Here is a 22262-nt window from a genome sequence, read left to right as displayed (position 1 = left end):
CCAGCTTCTTTCAGTCTGAAGCCATCACCCCTTATCTTGTCATTCCATTTTCAAAAGTCCTCTCTAGCCCTCCTGTAGCCCCCTTCAAAGAGCTGAAACAAACTAGCTCAACAATTGCTCGCTGATGGAGAGTAGTAAAAGAATTCCTGATTTTGCTTTGTTTTGCTTATTAAGCTGCTCTCATCTCAACCCTTGGGTTTTCACACTTTTACCCTTCTGCTTCTGTCCCCCATCCCATAGAGGGGGAGTGACTGAGCAGGGCTGAGCTGCTCCCCAGGGTTAACACAGAGCAGCCTCTTCTGGCACCCAGTGTGAGACAGGAGGGCAGTGAGCTAGCAGCAGGTTTGATCAGTGCCAGCTCAAACGTGCAGCAGTTCAGCTACCACTTGGCAGACTCCGGTGCCTGCCGTGGGGCTGATGGCCTCACTGCAGATAAGAGTCCAGTGCCTGTTAGCAGCTAGGCTTTGCTCCTGCTGCTTCCTCTTTTCCTTATCTGCCTGGGAACAGACTGATAACAGCAAGGGGCTGGCAGAAGGCCAGGGCATTGCTGTGCTCTGCTGCTGCTGTTATGGACAGGCTGGTACTAAAGTCCAGGCTATGTGGCTGTGGATAGCTGCACACCAGAATGGGCAACTCCAGAAGGGTCTGTGGCCATGGGGTAGTCCCTGAAGGAGCATTTGCTCCTCTGAGGGGACTGTGGCCTAGAGGTAAGGTCATGCTGGAACAGGGATGCTGGCCTGTGGACAAGCTCACACTGGAGCATAGACACCTTGAGGGACTGGTGGATAATTCCCCACTGGAGAAGGGGCAAGGGGAGAGTTTGTGGCAGTAGATGATGGCCTAGTCCAAAGGGTCAGGCAGTGAAGATTGTCATGGCTATACTTTTAAATTGTAGCCCAGGAGCTGAGCTGCACGTTACAGGAAGTACTACAGCAGGTACCATCTGAACCAGCAGAGGACAAGCCTCCTAAGAAGCTGTGGAAGTGCAGCAGTGACCCAACTGAGCCAAGTAACACACACAACACACACAACACTCCAGTCCTGAGGAGCTACCATAACATGGAACAAGGATGGACTAAAAGGACTCTGTGGGACTTTGCAAAGGGGTGGCCTAAAGGAATGACATCTGTGTATGTATCAGAGCATGGGAAGGGTAGGGTGTTAATGAGATCTCTTGGGTAGTGTGGGACCTGAGCATGACATACATGGAATGGATAAGGGGTAGAGATTATACTGGTTTTGATTGGATTGGGACTAATTTGCTTCACAGCCGCTTGTATAGTGCTGAATTTTGGATCTGTGACCCAAACAGTGTTGATAACAGCCCTGTGTTTTAGCTGTTGCTGAGCAGTTCTTGCCCAGCATCAAGGCCTTTTCTTGCTACTCATGTTGCCCCACTGGTGAGCAGGCTGGGAGTGGGCAAGAAGCTGGGAGGGGACACATCTGAGACAGCTGATCCCAACTGACCAAAGGCACATCCCACACCCATGGCATGCTGCTCATTGATAAAAGCTGGGGCAAGAGGAAGGGGAACACCCTGTGCTATGGCATTCACAGGGAACTGTTAGATGTGATGCCTGCTAGTGGGACGCAGTGGATGAATCCCTTCCTTTGCTTTGCTTGCACACACAGCTTTTGTCTTTATCTCAACCCAGCAGCCTTCTCACTCATGCCCTTCCAATTCTTTCTTTCATCTCACTGTTGGGGGGAGTGAGCAATCAGCCTTGTGGGGCTTATGCTGCCCCCCAGGGTTAACCAACAACAGGACTCTAAAGCAATTTAAACATTGAGCAGTAGCTTGGTAATTGGTGAAAGTGTAAACTTCACCTCAGAAAAAAACACATGAAAAGTACCCAGAAGAGACAGAAACTGAGATAATGACTTTGACAACCAGTTCTAAAGGTGTTTATAGTCCTCCTGGGCAAGACACAGTGCTGAGGTGATGGCACTAGCTATTGAACAGCACACAGGAAGTGATCACCCATCTGCAAAAGGCCAGATTTCAATACTTTCAGTCATGATAAGAGTGCAACATCATTTCACACACTGGTACAGAAACCCATCTGACCAACAAGCAGGTGCAGTACTAATAAATTTGATGAAGACACTGGGACAGGAACCAAAAGCCCAATTCCACAGCTTGTTATGTAGAAGCAGGTATTGGTAACACACAGCTGCCTGGTCACTCTCCAGCTCCTTCAAGGGGTTTCATAATGATATTTGTATTCAAAAACAAGTACTCAGTTCCCACTGCCCTTCCGAGGGTTAACACTAAAGAGAAGCAGCTGAACACAGCTCCCTCTAGGCCTGACTGTACACTACTGATTTTGAACAATTTCACTAATATTTGCAGCCCAGTCAACCCTGCCGGGAATGCAGTCTCCAAGGCCTTGGTTGGCAGGGGGGTTAGATGCACGGTTTATATAGAGAGAGGATTATAGAATTATGTACCCCCAAATGTGGGTGAAACATTATTTGCTTTAACAGCCTGATTTCAAGAAGTGTCATCTAATATTACTCTATGAATGGCTTCCTTTTTTTAATACCCTGATTTTTCAAGACAAGATCTTCTTCAAAGACACATCTCTATAAAACCAGTTTGCCGACATGGCCTTCAAACCCACTGACATGAATGCTGCCAAGAGGCCTTATTATTTCAATTATTGTTTAGTTTTTTACACTTTGAATGACTGGTGAGACTTTTGCTCTCCCCAGAACTAGCCCATTTGCTGGGCCTTCAGTCCCCACTCGGCAGTGGCCACAAGATTAAGGACAGAACAGTATTATCTGGGTTTACATTCTAGTTTTCAACATTTGCTACACTCTTCCTTCTTGGCTTTAGCTGCTTGCTAAAGTATACCTTTGGGTTTGTTTATCTGCAGGCAGCTTTGCAAGTGCACTTTCTCTGACAACTAACACTGTAATTACACTTATATTAATCATAATAGATTCAGTACCCTCAAAACTGAGTAAAGTTTTACTTTTGGGATTTTTTTGTCTCTTCAAAAGTGATTTGGGGAACTTTGAGATAAATCACATCAGCCATTCATGACTCAAGAGAGATGGTTTGGGTTTTGTTCAGCTGACCACAGCTCAGCTCCATTTCACTCCTAGATAAATGATCATTTGAATACAACCACCACAAAATGGCTAATCTTCTGACTACAGCTTTTGAGGGTAGACCCAGCAGATAACTCCTGAGGAAGACTGCAGGTGACTTACATTGTGGGAGGGCCACTTGACACAAAGCAGTGACCCCTGGGAAAGGCTGAGAGAAGCAAAGAAAAGTTGCTGCTTTCCTGAAAGAGGAATGGAAATGAAAACAAAAGCAACCCAAAAGATCATCTGTTGTAAGAACTGTAAGAGGACACTTGTGATGGGAAGGTAGTCTATGGCCCATAGGCAGGAAATGCCCACTGATTTTCTGAGAAACCATGGAAGCTTCACTGAGATGTGCTGCTGCAAAGCCAGAAGCATTCCCCTCCCTCACAGTCTGCTTTCACTTCTTCCCATTGACCTCCCCAGCAGGGAGATTCTGCTCAGAAGCAGATGCAATACTGAGCATTCCTCAGAATGCTTTCAGCTAACTTCTACTCACCAGAACAATTTAAAAAGTCTTATAAATCCCTTGACTGTAGCTATTTGAATCTGGAGCTGCTGGGGAATGCTTGGAGGTTTTTTCCTGTTTGGGTTTTTTTTTGTTTACTTTTTAACTCTGCAATTTGCATCAATGCGCTCTTACAACGCTCAAAGCTAATTCAGAGATCTGTGCTCTTCAAGAGCTCAAACAACTGGTACATGTCTTACTCTAGCCTTCTCCTGATTTATCATGGCAAGTTTATGGGAAAGTTTGAGGCACAGTCCTGCTACCCAAATCCACAACTACTGTGTCAGTCTGTTGCCTTCAGAGATACAGCTTCTACAAGTAAACAATCTGGTCATAGCTTTCCAGTCCTAAGTGATAGTGAAGATCATAAAAAAGAAATATTGTGGTGTGCTGGCAAAGACCAATGAACATTCAGCTGAAAGGTTCCCTTCCCCCCCTTCCTGTGGGAAAAGGATAGACTGAAAAGGGGTTAAGATGTAGCTTTTACCAAGGTAAAAACAGCTTCAGAGGCAAGAAAGAAGAAGGGAAATAGCTAACGTCGAGACTCCCGGCCACCTCTTGGAAACCAAGTATGAATATTTTGCTTAGTCATGCAATGAACAAGAACTAATGAAAGGAAAGTTGCTTCCGCCTAGGGAAGTCAAATGAATTTTAGTTTAATTAAGCAAGCATCATTTCATAATCGTAACCTACTCTGGAAAAGAACTTTTGGGTTGAAGTTGTTACTTCAGCCATCATCAATGAGTCAGCACACTTGCATACAAAATGTTGATGGAGGAAAACAGAGGCAACTGCACTGAAATTTCAAGATATGGAAGATGTGATGATAATAATTTATACCCTAATTATTTCCCTTAGGCTTACTCCTCAATCCTTTCTTAATTCCTTTTGCATTAAAAATTCCCACTGAACCCAAATCTGATTTTCATGACTGTGCCTAGATTTGCTAGAGGAAGAGTTGCAGGCCCAAACTCTTCATTATTAAAAAGACCAGGAACTGTTTAACTATCATGAACACTGTTCTGACAGTGAATTTAATACTGGTCAAAGAGAAAGAGATCTCAGGTAAAAGGAGGGTTGGAATTCACCAGCCTTCACAGATTTAGGCAGGACGGCTGTGAGGGTCACCCCCATCCGTTATTTGGGAAGCCTGGCACCAGTTGTGTGGTGCTGCAATTATTAGCAGCCACAGCTCAGTCTGAGAGACCAGGAATGGCCCCAGCACAGCCTAAACTCCAACTGATGGCTGCCTCACACACTACCCAAGCCTGGAGAGGCCAGACCAGCCCCTTTCTGCTCTTCCTGTCACGACTACAGCCTTTAGCAAAAGCAGTGAGTGGTCACTGAGCGAAATACCATCACTGGTCACACCAGAACCACAGCACAGCTCGTGGGGATGTGTCTGCATCACACAACACAGCACAGGGCCAAAATCTCCAAGGTATGACTGACTTCAGGGAAGGGGTTCACAGTGTGAGGCAACAGCCCCACTTTGCTAAACTCTGTGTAGGGTGCCCAGGCCTACAAGTGAAGTGGAAGGCAGGCACCAAACCTGCACACAGGTGTTTATGAAAACCCCTAAGATGACTCTGCAGCTTTAAACAACTTACTGTTGGCATCCATATTGCCTGTGTCAATTTGGAACATAGGAATTGGGTGCTTTTTAAAATCTGACCTGCTCCAAGAAACTTGCAGTTCCAAAATTCAGGTCTTTCCTTGAAACCCACTGAGGGTTGAATTTCCCTGAAACCTTCCTCAAATGCATATTTTAGCAGTGAGAAATGCACATCTCAGTAGCAGGATCCAAGCACTTTTTCAGTACTTTTCCACATATTGATCCCAGTAACTCTTAAGGGCTTACCGTAGAGCATGGCTGAGATCACAAACAGACAGTTTAGAAGAATGCAAATTAAATAACCACATTTTAAAGACATGCCGCCTGCAGCTAAAGAAGTTAACACCCCCCCCAAACATTCAAATAAGCAAATAACATTCCTTTTTTTACATTTACAAATGAAACATCATATCTGCATTTATTGATTTTTTTTTCTTTTAAAAAGTCAAAAATACATTGTAACAGAACAGAATGTATGAGTTCTTCAATGAAAGACAGCAGGATGGTTATCATCCAGACCAGAATACAAATACATGCTAACAATTTCAGATCATGTTGGGTCTTTCAGGAAACACGGAACAAGATGGCTGTTTGCAAACGCACTCCTTTGCTACTGAGTAAATATGCCTGAGGAAGTTCACCTGTAAAGCAACCAGCTTTTAAACTCAAACACAAAGAGCTTTCCAGGCTGAAATGGTGAAGAGACCTGTGATAGGCAACCTACCAGGCCACCGAGCTGTTCCCCTGCTCCACCTCGGCTCAGCCAGCCGGCAGCAGCAGTTTCACACCCACACCAGGCTGGCTGAAGCGAGGTGTTCAAAAGTCTGCTCAGGGGATGGGACACACACAGCACCTGGGTGGTAATGATTGAGGTGCTCTGCCAGACCCCTTGGGTTTGGTTAGGGCCAAGTAAGAAGTTATAGTCTGGTTTACGAATTAAATGGATTACATTTTTTGGCTCAAGGTGAGACCTCTTCAAAACAATTTCTATGTGAGCATCTAGAATCAAAGCATGAAAAAAAAAAAAACCAGGACAAGCATAACTGATCATTTTACAGTAACCACATACTGTAGGCAAGTAGGAATCCAAACAGTAACATAAAGTGTGCATTGGTGTGATGGAAATAGAGTGTTACTAGTAGACAGAAGCAATCTGACAAGATGTGGAAGCAAGCAGTGAACACTTCACAGACCAAATTTCTTTTTTGTCAGAATTCATTTGCTCCTACTGCAGGCAAGTAACAAATGAAACTCAGGAGAACTGAGTTCCCAGTAGCAGCTTAACTCTACTATGGTGAGGCTCAGGCTTTTACCTTTTCTTGCACTAAAAGACATTCAAACTAATGAATCAAAAATGACATTTTAAAAATGAAGACCAAAATGAAGCTGAATGTACATTTCAGACAGCAACAGCATCAGGTCAAATCCACAACAGGTGGTATCTGATGTAACATAACTGGCCCGCTCATGCCAACACAATATCCCACTGCTCAAATTCTAGCAGCCTTTTTAAAATCACTTCCAACAACTGCATACTTTTAAAATTACATGGGCTTTGACAAGAAAAATTGTTATCAGGCATGCAAGAAACACTGACAGAAACCTCCCATTTCCAGAATTTGGTTACATGATCAAATAACATAAGCTAGAACATATGAAACTGACTTTTCCAATTAAATAAATTCACAACTCTGAAAAGGAGAAAAAAACAAAAACAAACCAACCAAACAAAAACACACAAAAAACCAAACCTGTGACAGAAGTATTTCCACACAGATGGTCCTATCCCCTGATATGCAACACAGTCCAGTGAGCTACTGCCCATGCAGGTGTGTAATTTTGCACACGATGGTAATGGGGAAGAGGCTTCCTTTTCCCACTCTCCAGATTGCAAAAGGACTGGATGCAGTACAGAGGCTGCCTCTGCCCCACGAAATGCAGGGTGTTGGCCATTGCTGGGTACAGGTTAACAGTGCTGAAAGACCTATGCACTGACCCAGCAGGATTCATCTTACATTCTGTATATTGACTGGGATGTCAAAAACATTCTGCATTGCTCTGACACCAGGTCTGCTCCTGGGCTGCACCTTCTGACCAAAATGTTGTTCTACAAGTTACACCTAAGGGGTGCAGGGTGTGAAGCAGAATCAAGGCTTTAATGACCAGGCCCAGAAGATAAGCACAAAGTTAAGGTAGTGCACCAGTACCTTCTGGATCAGAGTCGAAGAGAGAAATCAATGCCAGAGCAGCGCATAATGCTTGTAATGCCAAGAGGTGAAGACTATCAAAGTGCAGGTAAAAAGCATAATTTAAGCCTGAAATTATTTAAGGACAATAAACAAAGGAGACAAAGATGGCCTGCAGTAAGGTGAATGAAAGGAAGGAACAAAAAAAGGAAGGAGGGACATGTATATTGGTGCAGGGTTGTATCTCCTGGACCCAGAAACTGCCTTGGACACCAGCTAATTTTACAAGATAAGTTACATGCATGCCCACATTCATGAGGGCAAGAGCGACACCTTGATGGCAATGCTATGATTCTGGCTGAAGAGCTTCATTTTCCCCCTCCCATACCTGAAAGCCTTGAATCCTTGCCAAATACTCCAGCTGTTTGGAAGGCTGCACTGCAGAACAAGGGGAAGCAGGCGATATTCCTTTTAGACCTATGGCTTCAGCAGTTGGGGAGGTTCCATTCATGAGAAGTTCCCTGGCAATGGTGGCTGTGCTGTTTGTTGTAGGAGATATGCTGAAGAAAGAGCTAGGAGTCTGGCTCATTTCTTTGGGTGACAAATAGCTTACGGTGCTGCCAGGGGCTGACTTGTTGCGGCTTGCTTCCATCTCTTGATAAACATCAGGAGAGAGATGGAGTATTCCTTTTGGTGCTAAAAAAGAAGAACAAAGATCACTCTCATTACTCTGGAACAGGTTGGATATGCAGACAATTTCCATTCACGTATTTTGCTGTGGAAAACAAGGTGTTTAGAAGCAGTATCTTTTCCCCTCATGTACTTTAAATAACTTATTTTAAACCAAAGCAGGTTTAAACCAAAGGAAGTGACCCTCTTCTGCCCTCAGTCTTTTTGAGAAAGTACAAACCTGGACTTTAAAACTGCAATTAGCACAGAATTCTCTACACAAACAAGGATAGTTTGGAGGTCCACAAAGCAAGAGGAACAGCTGCTACTTCAAAGTACCAGTTTTGGTGATATTCCTTTGCATGGAAATGTGCAGAATTAAGCCTGAATTTTGTTGGCTTTCACAGGCAATGAAGCACTGAAGTACTAATGAATTATGCAATGAAGTGTCCTGGGCTGCATCCCCAGCAATATAGACAGCAGGTCAAAGGACAGGATTCTCCCCCTCTACTTCACTCTCCTGAGACCCCACCTGGCGTCCTGTGTCCAGCTCTGGGGCTCTCAACACAACAAGGGTGTGTAAGTGTTACAAGCAGGTTCAGAGGAGGCCATGATCTGAGTGCTGGAGCACCTCTGCTATGAAGACAGGCTGAGAGAATTGAGGCTGGAAAAGGCTCTGGGGAGGCCTCTAAGCAGCCTTCCAGTACCTGAAGGGGGCTACAAGAGAGCTGGGGAGGGACTTTTGACAAAAGCATGGAGTGACAAGGGGTAATGGCTTCAAACTGGAAGAAGTTCCATTTAGATGAGACATTAGGAAGAAATTCTTCCCCATGGGGTGGTGAGGCACTGGAACAAGTTGCCCAGAGATGTTTGTGGAGCCTCCAAGCCTGGAAGTGTTGAAAGCCAGACTGGATAGAGCCTTGAGCAGCCTGGTCTAGCAGGAGGTGTCCCTGCCCATGGCAGGGGGGGTGGAAGTGGATGATCTTTAAAGTCCCTTCCAACCCAAACCATTCTGTGATTTTATGATTTGTTGGAAGCAGAAGTACCCAATTTGCTGATATAAGAGGAAAACCTCTTTCTTATTAATAAATTGAAAAATGAGCTTGAAACGTGTAATTTCTTATTATTTGCATACTTTAATTTTCTAGCATGTATGTGAAAACAACATGGTTGAACCCTGGCCTTATGGCATTTCATTCTAGGAATAATAAACCTGTTTGTTACCTGATTTAGTAATCCCCAGAGAAATCAAAGGGTTCAATGTTTAATTCATTTGCAGTAGTTATTAAATTCCCCTCAGAACGCAGAATACATTCAAAGAAGAGAAGAAAATTAACTTCCATTTACCCAGAAAGAATTCATCTGTTCCTAGTATTGTAAGTAGTATTTTTAAATAAAATACCTACCACATGGAGAAGACTCAAAAAATATTGCCGGTAATTAATAGCCTCATTTTCACCTACGTGGTGAAAATTGAACTTCCTCCCTGCTGACTCAGCAGACTGCTTACTGATGAATCTTTTAATTGATTTAGTCCCACATTTGGCTTTTAAATGCTTTCAGAAATCTGGAACAGCAGCTTATTCAATTCACAAAGATGTATCTGTTACTCACTTGACTGCTCTTCCCACCTACCTTCGTGGAGATGGTTGGACTTCTAACCTTAAAGTTGTTATACCCAGCCTTATAGCTGTGATTTTGTACCCTTCTTCTGAGGCTAAAACCTCACTACTCATATTTTTAAATGGTCTCATGCAAGAGATTACATGAATGATAATGACAACAGATAATACAGATACTGATAGCTGATACTAGGTTACAAGGCTAAGTGCCAGGTCCTGCACCTGGGTCACAACAACCCCATAGTAAGTTGCAGACTTGGGGATGTGTGGTTGCTGGGGGTATTGGTTGACAGTTGGCTAAATATTAATCAGCAGTGCTCAGGTGGCCAAGAAAGCCAATGGCACCCTGGCTTGTATCAGAAACACTGTGGCCAGCAGGAGCAGGAAGGTGATCATCCCCCTGTGCTCACACTGCTGAAGCCACACCTCAAGTACTGTGTTCAGTTCTGAACCCCTCAATACATTGGACATTGGAGGTGCTGGAGTGTGCCAGAGAAGTGCAACGAAGCTGGAGAAGGGCCTGGAGCTCATGGCATATGAGGAGGGGCTGAGGGAGCTGGGGGTATTTAGTCTGGAGAAGAAGAGGCTGAAGGGAGACCTCATTGCTCTCTACAGCTCTCTGAAGGGAGGTTGAAGTGAGGAGGGGGCAAGCCTCTGCTCCTTGGTGGCAAGAGACAGGAATGGAGAAAATGGTTTCAGGCTGCACTGGGGAGGTTCAGGCTGGATGTTAGGAAATCTTTCTTTACTGGAAGGGCTCTCAAACATTGGAACGGTCTGCCTAGAGCAGTGGTGGAGTCACAATCCCTAGAGGTGTTTAAGCAGTCTGTGGACCTGGTGCTTAGGACATGGTTTAGTGTTGACCCTTCAGTGCTGGGTCAAGGGTTGGACTGGATGAGCTTGGAGGTCTCTTCCAACCAGATATATTCTGTGACGATTCTGTGAAAACCAAACAGCAACAAGAATGGAGTGGCAGGTGTTCAGCACCTCCTAAGACCTGCCCACTGCAAATCTGATTTCCTATAAATATTTGAGAATTCAAATGGAATAAAAGGCAAAGCAGGACACTTGTTAAGAAAGAACACATTAGCCTCCCCAAATCGATTTTAGAAAAACATTGTACAATGTAAACTTAAAAGAAGTTTAAAGACATTTAAAATCAAGCCCAGTGCTGCAGATGTCTGTTCCATTGATGTAATACTACTTAAAATAAACATTTGACATGCTTTCTCAGCCATTTCACTGTTTTTACATGATCCACCCAAATATCTAACTGCTGTCTGGAACAATGGTTTGGAATACTTCCAGATTACTAAGCTTTCTAAATGTTAAAATAACTAATCTGCAGCATATGATGAATAAAAAGATACTGAGCAGAGCTATAGCAAATGCTCCTGAAGTACTGACTTCACCATAATGGTTATGTTAAATTAATAACAGTCCTTTTACATTTATGTAACATCTTCCTGCTAAAGACTTCAGAGTGCTTTCTAAGCAGGAATTAATTTAAATCATACATTGGCTCTGAGAGGCAGGTATTATATTATCATCATTGATTATCTCTGGAAACAAAGTAAAGCAATATTCTGGACACTACATTAATAGAGTTGCAATCTATTAACATTTTCATATTCAGGGCGTATGTTTCATGAAGAATCTTACAAATTTGTTTTAAAAATCCAAGAAGAACTTGAGTCTCTTTGAAAATCTCAGCAAGAGTATCACAGAATCATTTTGGTTGGAAAAGACCTTTAAGGTCATCAAGTCCAGCCATTACAGTCTGACCAATACTAACCATAACTCACTATTATTTTTTAATGTCTTAATGAGGATTTTTTTAAATCTCATTCCCCACTGTTTTCTGCTTATTTCAACTCTGTTAAGTGTTGAAGAGAGCATAGTTTAATATATCTATATATATATGTACATAAAAAACAGCTTAGGTACAGTAGTAAAGCTGTTAGCACAAGACAAGTATGACATCAACGATGGAAAACGTGTGAGAACAAAACAGCTCTTCAGAAACTGTCTTCAGCAGTCTTCAAAGAAGCACTTTAATAAAAATCATGGGAGTAAAGGGATACTATGCTCTATACCTTCATCACACAGAATCACAGAATCTTAGGGGTTGGAAGAGACCTCAAAAGATCATCCAGTCCAAGCCCCCTGCCAGAACAGGATCACCTAGAACAAGTCACACAGAAACTCATCCCAGGAGGTTTTGAATGTCTCCAGAGAAAGAGACTCAACAACCTCTCTGGGCAGCCTGTTCCAGGGTTCTGGCACCCTTACAGTAAAGAATTCCCCCTTGTGTTGAGGTGGAACCTCCTCTGCTCCAGCTTGCACTGCATTGTATTTGCATTGGAGGAGAACATCTGTGGGTGAATATTTTCATATTTTTCCTAGTCTTTCAGCTACAAAATAATTGGCTTTTTGTGTCCACTAAATATTTATCCCATACTCCAAAGACAGCGCTGTAATGATGAGCAGTCACAAGATCTAGAATACTACCAATAACGCTGCACTTTCTGCTGGACATTAACTTCGAGGTACTCATGAAAGATGTTAAAATAATTTCCATTTATATTATTTAAACCTGTGGGCAAACGTACTGGGAAAACATGCAGGCTAGCTAGGCAATCTAATCACTAACATTCCAAACACGTCTTACTCATCCTTGGCAGTACTTGCTAACAGCCTCTCACAGCCTTCTGAAGTCTCTGAACACTCCAATGCCAAAGTCTTGTCTTACCGAAGACCAAATTTCTTCACCTCCCCCTGTCCACGTTTGCTGTCACATACTAGCCAACCACACAACAGTTTAGACTCCAAGCAAATGCACAATTAAGATACACAATGGCCCAACCACCCTTCACAAGCCTTCCCCTTGAAGTTTTATGTCAGTGCTTTGAGTCCACTTCTCCCAGCAGCAGTAGCAGAGGCAGTCTCCAAAGCACGTGTTGGAGTAGTTGGGTTTCCATCTCCTAACCCTTTCCCTTCAGGGTTCCCATGGCTGGGAAGACAGAGGGACCTTTCTACAATAGAGTCCCCTCCTACTGTCCCCTCCTTCTGGAGTGAAGGTCAAGGCCTTTGACACTGTCTCCCATGACATACTAGTGAGCAAGCTCAGGAATTGTAGGATAGAAGAGCAGACAGTGAGGTGGATTAGAAACTGGGTACAAGACAGAGTTCAAAGAGTGGTGATCAATGGTGCCAGGTCCAGCTGTCCAGTTGAGTTCCCAGGGATCAGTGCTGGGTCTGCTGCTGTTCAACATCTTCATCAATAACATTGATAAGGGGACAGACAGAGAGACAGAGTCTGCTCAGCAAGTTTGCTGATGACACCAAACTGGGAGGCTTGGCTGATACAGCTGAAGGCTGTGCAGCCATCCAGCGAGATTCAGACAGACTGAGAGCTAGGCACAGAGGAACCAAATGAAGTTCAACAAGGATAAGTGCAGAGTCCTGCACCAGTACAGGTTGGGAGGCGATCTGCTGGAGAGCAGCCCCAATGGAGAGGGACCTGGGAGTGCTGGTGGATAACAAGTTATCCATGGGACAGTAATGTGCCCTAGTGGCCAAGAAGGCCACTGGGAGCCTGGGGTGTATTAAGAAGAGTGTGTCCAGCAGATCCAGGGAGATTCCCCTCCCCCTCTACTCTGCCCTGGTGAGACCTCATCTTGACTACTGCCTTCAGTTTTGGGCTCCCCAGTTTAGGAGGGACAGGGACCTGCTGGAGAGGGTCCAGCAGAGGGCTATGAGGATGATTAGGGGACTGGAGCACTGCCTGATGAGGAGAGGCTGAGGGACCTGGGCCTGTTTAGTCTGGAAAAGAGAAGACTTGGAGGGGATTTAACAAATATTTATAAACATCTGAGGGCTGGGGGTCAGGAGGGAGGGGACAGGCTCTGCTCACTTGCTCCCTGGGATAGGACAAGGAGCAATGGACATAAACTGCAGTACAGGAGGTTCCACCTCAACACAAGGGGGAACTTCTTTACTGTAAGAGTCACAGACCACTGGAACAGGCCCTCAAGAGAGGTTGTGGAGTCTCCTCTGGAGACTTTCAAGGTCCATCTGGATGTGTTCCTCTGTGATCTGAGCTAGATTGTATGGTCCTGCTCTGGCAGGGGGGTTGGACTCGATGATCTCTTTGGGTCCCTTCCAACCTCTGACATCCACAGCAAGCAAAACTAGCCATCAGAGGGACTTACTGCATGGAGAATGGGGTGAGGAAGGAAGACCACTGACATTATCAGCAAGTGAGCCTCAATGTAGTAAGACCCACAAAAATGGCATTTGCTGCTATGAGGCAGTGAAAAGTTACCGCACAGCAGTGTGCTGCTAAGCTAAGAAAAGTTCAAAGTACTGACAGAGTTGCCTGCACGCTCACAGATAGCACTGCCTACACTGCTACCATGGATGGCCCATTTCCAATCTTCTATCCTGTCAGGAAGATCAGAAAACACAAGAAGGTAAAAATTCTATTTCATCATTCAACTCCAAAAGATGACCCACAGGATCAGGCTTGTATTGCAAACCCATACACATGTATCAGTGCTCAGTTCTTCTCTTTTCTACTTGATCAGCATTGTAGGGATCCTCAGCCTTCACTCAATGACATCTCCTGGTCTGAGGTCACTCCCTGACTTTGTGTTTACAGGCCACCAGTATACTTGGTCTAAACCACAACTTGATTCTTTTTTTGAGAGCTACGATTTTCCCCCTACGCTCTCATCTGTCCTACAGGAAAGCTCTCCTTGTTGGTGCATCAGAAGCAGTGTCAGCTGGTGTATGGCTTCACCTGACACCCCTGAGGAGCACATGCTCTTCCTTCCACTACAATCAGCAGAATGGAGGAGTGCTTTGTGTAAGGGTGAAAAGTAAACTATGATATAATTCTGTACATGACATCCTCATAAATTAATACCCTGATACTTGGAATAACCCAGCACTGGATGAAGAAAAGATGCTTCATAAACAGATAATCAGGATTTTCAGAACTCACTAAAATCCTTGATGAGCATCCAGAAGCTTTCTCTCAGGTTGCACTACCTGTATTGCCATCAAACAAAGCCTTCTTATGTAGTGCTGCTTAAAAGCCACGGCAAAATCTTGTAGGAAGACACTAAGCAGGAAAAGTTAGACCCAGATCTAATCCTGACTTGACTGTTATGTAAGTAAAAATAGACCAAGCCTTAAGAGGCATGGAGGACTTTGACATGCAGTAATCACTCCATACAACTGGCACGTTCTCCACAAGCCTAAGGTATGGCCCATCACAAATCCTCTGAGAGAATTTACAAAACCAAATAACTATTTCAATAACAAGACTGAAAAATGTAAATATTATCACAAAAAGAAATTATCTTCTGCTCCACTCACTGTAGAAGCCTATTTATATACTCAAATATTTTCAAATGCTGTTTTATTACCTCAGTAGGAGCTCAGAAAACGTCAGTGGAACCATTGACTAGGCAAACAGTGTGGCCATCATGTTCTCAGTAATGGTCTCCACACAATCTTGGATGGAAATACCAAGATGCAATCATTACCTACTTCACACAGCTATCTCTGGTATTTCCAACTCACTAGCTACTGCAATATTCAGACATGAAAAAATGTTCTGTCATTACACAATGTCCTTCAATCAAAAGATCTCATCTACATGACCTTAAACAAACTGATGTTACATAAAGTCTCTCATTAAAATACTAATTTATTTAACCTTAAAATAACTATGATACTGAAGTAAATACTATTTAGCCCTTCCTGGAGTCAGGTCTTGATATCCTTCCTTTCACTGCGACATTTTCTGTACAACCAATAAGGAACTTGCAGTATGAGAGGAGATTCAAATTGTGCACATTTTGGCAGCATTTGGTGTTCAACTCGTGTGAGGGAAGTCCTTTTAAAATCTGCCACAGCTTTACTCCTGCTTGGGAACATAAGATTTTGGTAAAAATAAGGCTTGGTGTTTGCAGTGGGAGATACTCTATGAAATATTCCAATAGACAGATGAAACATCTACACCATTGTTTTTAGATTATAATCTCTGCACTATGAGTTTCTCACAATTCATCAGGCTACCAGATAACCTAAGATTAAGATGAAGCTGGATATGAAAAAACCCAATCTAAACACAGTAGAAAGGACAATATTCTTATCAGAAAGTAGGATCAGCAAATTTGGAGCAGGAGCAAATCAAGCTAGTGAGCTGGCAGATCAAGGTGCTGGTAAAAGCTGCAAGAAAGTGATTTCTGAGAGGGTGAAGCAATTAAGAGAGTGCCTAAGTGCAACTGGAGGTGACTTGTGCAGGCAAGACTATTCATTAACAGATTAAGAGAGGAATGAGAATTGTGCTGATGAAAACAAAGGCATGACCCACACACAGGACAGATGAAAGAAAGTGCAAGTCTACTAGACAAGGATAGAGAGGTTGCTGAAGCTAAGAAGGTCAAGGGGGACATCAACAAGCAGGGCATAGGTATGAGTGAAGATGAAATCAGAGGAGGGGAAAGTGGTGGGGGAGTGGAAGTCATAGGCATAAAATGTTTGATGTAAAGGAAAGGGGATGGAGGAAAGAATAGAGAATTAAGCCTTGGTTCTGACAGCAAGAAAGCCTCTGTTCAAGTGATTCAATTCTTCGAGGACATTATAGCCCTAGACTAAGAGGGAGGCACATGGTGGGTTCCAGGCTGAGGGGAAAGGGAGTAGGAAAAGGAGAAAATGCTTTGGAAAAATGAAAGGATTTAAAGAGAACATTATATTTGGTTTAACTGTGCGATACTGCTCAGTTTGCTTGGCTGCAGTCAGCAAGCCAAATGCAGACTGCTTGCAGGATTACATTATTAAATCTGCATTTGAGAGCTAACATCAAACCAGAGCTTGTAGTTGCTCTCTCCCGTGTTGTCTTTTCCAAAGCACCAGACTGGCACCCTGGATCAAATGTAATTCACAGAGGATTTTCAAGGGGCCAGGAGAAGCACAAAGGGCATTTCTCTGACATTCCCTCTACCCACAAAGCTGGCTATCTGCTGTCAGATAGCTCCTCTTTCTTTATACGTTTCATATCAAGAGCTCAGTGGTTATGCAGCCTGCTAGAAAGCTGACTTGGGTTCCTTCTCAGCCTGAGGGCATTCAAACCAGCAGCCTCACTGCCCAGGTGTGTACTTCTTACAGTCAAGAACCAAGCAGCAGGTTTCTTGCAACACTTTTTTGTTTGCTTGCTTGCTTGTTTGTTGTTTTTTGTTTGATTGTTTTGGAACCTGTCTCTAAAATATGCAGAATATAAAATCTGCAAAGCAGCCAGGGAACACCAGAATTCCTATCTGCACCCTCACTCATGGGTGCTTTACTCAACAGACAGACTACAAATGTTTAGAGATCACAGAATCATGGAACTCCAGCATGGTGGGAGTTGGAAGTGACCTCTGGAGATCATCTAGTCCAAATCCCCTGCCAAAACAAGGTCACGCACAGCAGGTCATCCAGGATCACTATGTCCAGGTGGATTTGGAATCCCTCCAGAGAAGGAGGCTCCACAACCTCTCTGGGCAGCCTGCTCCAGGGCTCCAGTACCCTCACAGCAAAGAATTTTTTCTTATGTTTAAGTGGAACCTCCTGGGTTCCAGTTTGTGCCCATTGCCCCTTCTCCTATCACTGGGCACCACTGAAAAGAGTCTGGCCCCATCCTCTTGCCCCCTGCCCTTTAGCATTGATCAGATACTTTCTCTGGTTGCTCTTCTCCAGGCTAAGCAGCCCCAGTCTCTCAGCTTCTCCTCCTAACAGAGACTCAGTCCCCTCAGCATTTTAGTGGCCCTCCACTGGATTCCCTCCAGTAGTCCCCTGTCTCTTGAACTGGGCAGTCCAGAAATGGACCCAGTATTCCAGCTGTGGCCTCACCAGGGCAGAGTAAATGGGGAGAACCTTGACTTGCTGGCTACACTCCTCTTCATGCACCCCAGGAGACCACTGGCCTTCTCACCCATGAGACACATTGCTGGCTCATGGTGAACTTGTTGTCCACCAGCACTCCCAGGTCCTTCTCTGTAGAGCTCTTTCCAGCAGGTCAGTCCCCCACCTCTCCTGGGGTTATTTGGGATTATCCCTCCCAGATGCAGGACTCTATCTACTTGCATGTATCAACCTAACCCCTAGCAAGAGTGGCACAGTTTAGGAAGTTTGGGAGCAATTCAAAAATGAAGTTCAACAAAACAGCAGTACCTAGCAAAAATGTGCACATTCCACTGCAAATCACCTTTGAAATACACCTAGAAGTGATACATACTTCAGCAAAATATATCACATATAAACTCCAATTAAAAATATCTGAAAGACAAAACAAAACCTTTATTCCCAACCTGCAGACTTCAGTTACTGTTCATGTAAGTACAGGGGCATTAAACTACCTACTGAAGCCTACACCCAAATCCCTAGTTGAAAAGCCAACATGGACAGGACTATGAAAAAAAAGATCTCTATAAAGCTAGTGAGGGCCAAAACTATACAGTGCACATAAATTTTGTTTCCAACAAAGTGAAGATGTATTAGCCTGTAAAATTTCAAAAAGGCATGGCTTATTTTGCATTTATTCTTCTAAAACATTGGGAAAGAAGAATGTGGGTGTAACTGTACAGTAAGGGCTTACAGGACCACCATATATTTTCATAAATTTTGGATTTCTCATATTCTTAATCACTCATAATACTAAAATGTATGTTATTTCTGTGAAAAAAATGCTCAAAATTCCTCAAGAATTTAGAGGAGATTTAAGAAACTCTTCTGAATATCTATTTGCTTCTTTACTCATCTTTAGTTTTTCTTACTCAGAACAATTGCATGAGATCAAGTATCTTTGTTCCTTAGGAGATCATCTGCTCCTGCTGCTTATTTACCATCTGAAATCATCATCATCTGTTGGTGACAATCGAATCATCTTCACAGTAACTAATTGTGATGTCACAAACAAATGATTATGATTTCAGGTGGTGAAAAAACAGCAGGAGCAGATGTACTCTGAAGAACAAAGACTGTAAAGTCATGCATGAATCAATAATAAAAAGTTAGGCCAGAAAAACAAAGACCTTGTCCTTTACAGAGAGGTAGGACTGCTCTGACTCTTTCTTTTTTTTCATTATTACTTTGTTTCAATACTTTGTGACTCCCCAAATTGCTGGAAATAGATAAAGGAAAACTATACTACAGAAAATTGAGAGCAAGGAACATATAAAAATAGTTAGGGTAATTTTTTCCCTTTACATAAAAACACTGCTGCTTTTGCCTTCTGTATATATTTGTTCTTCATAGCTCATCTACAGCTGCTCCTACCACACATACTATATGATGTTTGTGATGACCCCATCCAGAAATATAAAACCACTTGGCATTAGGATTGCAGATTTGTTTCATGTTTTGATTTTGCTTAAGTCAAATCCAGAGAGATAAATGAACATTCTGACAGTAAACATCTTCTGTATGGGCCACAAATCACAGAATGGTTTGGGGTGGAAGGGGTCTTCAAGATTATCTAGTTCCAACCCCCCTGCCATGGGCAGGGACACTTCCTACCAGACCAGGTTGCTTGAGGCCCCATCCAACCTGGCTTGGAACACTTCCATGTTTGGAGCCTCCACAACTTCTCTGAGTATGCTTGTGGTTTGCCCACAATATCCCAAAGTCTCTTCCAGAAGCATCAGAGAGAAAAACTGAAAGTCCTTGCTGTTTCACGTGTGAGAAATGACTAAGATATCCCAAACAAAGAAACAAAGAGCTGCTTGTTTCATCTTATGAAATGAAGGGGAGAGGAACAGGTTGCCCTGAGAGGTAGTTGAGGCCCCACCCCTTGAGATATTCAAAGTGAGGCTCTGGGCAACCTGATCTAGTTGAGGATGTCCCTGCTGACTGCAGAGAGGGTTGGATTAGAAGACCTTTGATTCCAATCCAAATCATTCTATGTTTCCATGAAGTAAACCTGTGGGAAGCAGCTTTGCCAGTAAGTAGAAGTGAAGCTTACTGAAGGGATATCTGCAAAGGTAACACGACAAAGAGGGAGAGAATTTTCAAGGATATTTAATATGGAATACCAAAAATGCATTGAGTCAGGATGTAGGAGGATACAGACTGTAAGGTACTTCTCAGCAAAAACAAGCTACAGAATAAAGGTACAACAAAATCTGAACTAATCCATACAACTGTTAGGACTGGGGTTTTTGGTGCACCATCCCTTTACTACTCTAGTTTGATTTCACATCATTTCAGGTGGAAACACAGTGCAGTATGCACACAATGGAAGAGGACCTGCCTGCAAAAGGAAACTGATGCACAACACATTGTCCGACCAGGACACAGTTGTCTTCCTGGAATGAAATTACTGGAAACCTGAATGAGAACTACCTCATGGTAGATGTGGCAATCTCAGAGCACCAGATCTTGAAGGCCACTGAAAGCTGGGTTTCAAGGTAAGAACAAATGCAAACTGCACATTGCCCTTATATGCATGGATTGGCAGAACAGGTCTTGTGAGGGGCAGCTGAGGGAACTGATGTTGTTCACCCTGTGGAAAGGAGGCTAAGGGGAGGCCTTCTCACTCTCTATAACTACATGAAAGGAGGCTGAAGCCAGGTGGGTGTTGCTCTCTTCTTCCTGTTTTTGTAGCATGGCCTGTGATGGCCATAAAAGGTCTGTGAACAGGTTAAGCCATGAAAAAATAAATTCTTTGGTCAGCATAAGTTTAAAACATATTTTGTGTTGATCTTGCCTCCTGCTAAGTGAGTTTGCCTCTGTTTTCTCCTTCTAGATTTGGATTCACATGTGTAACTGCTGAAGTTTTCTTGCTAAATGAAGCTAGGGAGAGAGATTGTTTTCTTCTTGCTGGTGTAGTAGATGATTAGGATGTAATTTATAAATATCTTTGCTGCAAGACACTGCAAGGAGAGGAGAGAAAACCTAGGGCTCCTGTTCTGCTGTCCCAAACTCCAGTATGTTAACATTTGAAGGTGTTCCATAGGCCATGCCCTTAAGAGATTTTGACAATGCAAACAGAAATCATCTAGAAGTATTAATAAGGATTGGTGATAGGAAGGAAGCAATTAATCAGAATTCTTAGATCCTGTGGAATCCTTCCTTTCAGGGAAACACAATGGCATGTACTGACTGGGTTGACAACAGCCCTGAAGAAAGGGACTTCGGGGTGCTGGTGGACGAGAAGCTCAACATGAGCCAGCAGTGAGCACTTGCAGCCCAGAAAGCCAATCACATCCTGGGCTGCATCAAGAGAAGCATAGCCAGCAGGGTCAGGGAGGTGATTCTCCCACTCTACTCCATTCTGGTGAGACCCCACCTGGAGTACTGCATCCAGTTCTGGAGCTTCTATTACAAGAAAGATCTGGAGGTGCTGGAAGGTGTCCAGAGAAGGGCCACGAGGATGATCAGAGGGCTGGAGCTGCTCTGCTATGAGGACAGACTGAAAGAGATGGGGCTGATGTAGTGTGAGGTGTCCCTGTCCATGGCAGGGGGATTGGAACTTGATGATCCTTGAGGTCCCTTCCAACCCTAACAATTCCATGATTCTATGAATCCAAGAATACTTCAAACACTACCAAACATTTGTGTGAGTTGAAGAGCAGGCCTAATGACTGGGAAGACCACATCTCTACTGGAACACCACTGAAATCCTTTCAAACATGCTTGTAGGACCAAGCCCTTCAGATATACATAGGCAAAAGACAGACAGTAGCTCACGGATGTGTCCTTCCTGAGGAGATAACATTTGGGGTTCTTCAAAAAGTTTGTAACACAGTTCTAGAGAAGAATTCAGGGCTCATGGGAAAGTCAAGGAAGTACTGTTCATATGATCTTTGTCATTGTCACCAGCAAAAATCTAGTTATCAAGTCACAAAGGTCTGTCCTATCCATTACCTGTTACAGTGAAACTCAAGTTGATCTTCACCAACAAGGTCTCCCAGGTTTTGTGCCTGTAGACATGGCTCAAGACAGAAACTACAATGGGAGAATCTGATCAGAGTCTGAGATCTCTTGAGAAATCTTCAGCCTGTACAAATCTATTGGTCCAAAGGGGATATACCTTAGCATGCTGACTAAACCAGCTTCTGTGAGGCCACTCATGAAGATAATAGTATCTTTAAAAGGTCATAGGGATCAGGAGAGATCTCCAATGCCTGCAGAAAGGCAGCATCCTCAACAAAAAAGGCAGGCTGGTCAGATTCACTTGAGTTCCTGGGAAAATCATGCAGCAAGTCCTTTTCATGCCATTTGTAGGCACACAAAGGAGAAAATAAAACACTGGGAGCAATCAGCATGAATTTACCATGGATAAAAACTAGCCTCAACAACCTGTTTGCCTTTTATGATAAAATGACTGGATTTATGGATTAAGGGAGAGCAGAGGATGTCATTTACCTTGGCTTTAGCAAGGCTTTTGACATGTCTCTCACAGCACCCTTGCATCCAAGCTGTGATCTACACAGCTGACTTACTGGATGAGGGAAATCTATTTGGCTAACCAGGTTTAGAGGACAGTTGTATGCTCTGGGGGCCTAAGAACA

General features: G+C 43.5%; 1 protein-coding gene across 2 annotated transcripts in view; it reads right to left on the bottom strand.

Moving 5' to 3' along the window:
- Positions 1-22262, bottom strand: part of STAU2 (staufen double-stranded RNA binding protein 2) — a 165581-nt gene that overhangs the window by 79339 nt on the left and 63980 nt on the right. For both annotated transcript variants that reach the window (XM_054385295.1, XM_054385296.1), the window contains exon 11: positions 7797-8104. In XM_054385295.1, coding sequence (XP_054241270.1) covers positions 7797-8104 — 308 coding nt within the window. The remainder of the gene's footprint in view (positions 1-7796; positions 8105-22262) is intronic.

The sequence above is a fragment of the Indicator indicator genome, chromosome 12 (genome assembly GCF_027791375.1).
Source record: "Indicator indicator isolate 239-I01 chromosome 12, UM_Iind_1.1, whole genome shotgun sequence".
In the NCBI taxonomy this organism is placed as follows: domain Eukaryota; kingdom Metazoa; phylum Chordata; class Aves; order Piciformes; family Indicatoridae; genus Indicator; species Indicator indicator.
Note: the sequence above shows the minus strand (reverse complement) of the source record. Positions and strands in the feature narration are given on the sequence as shown.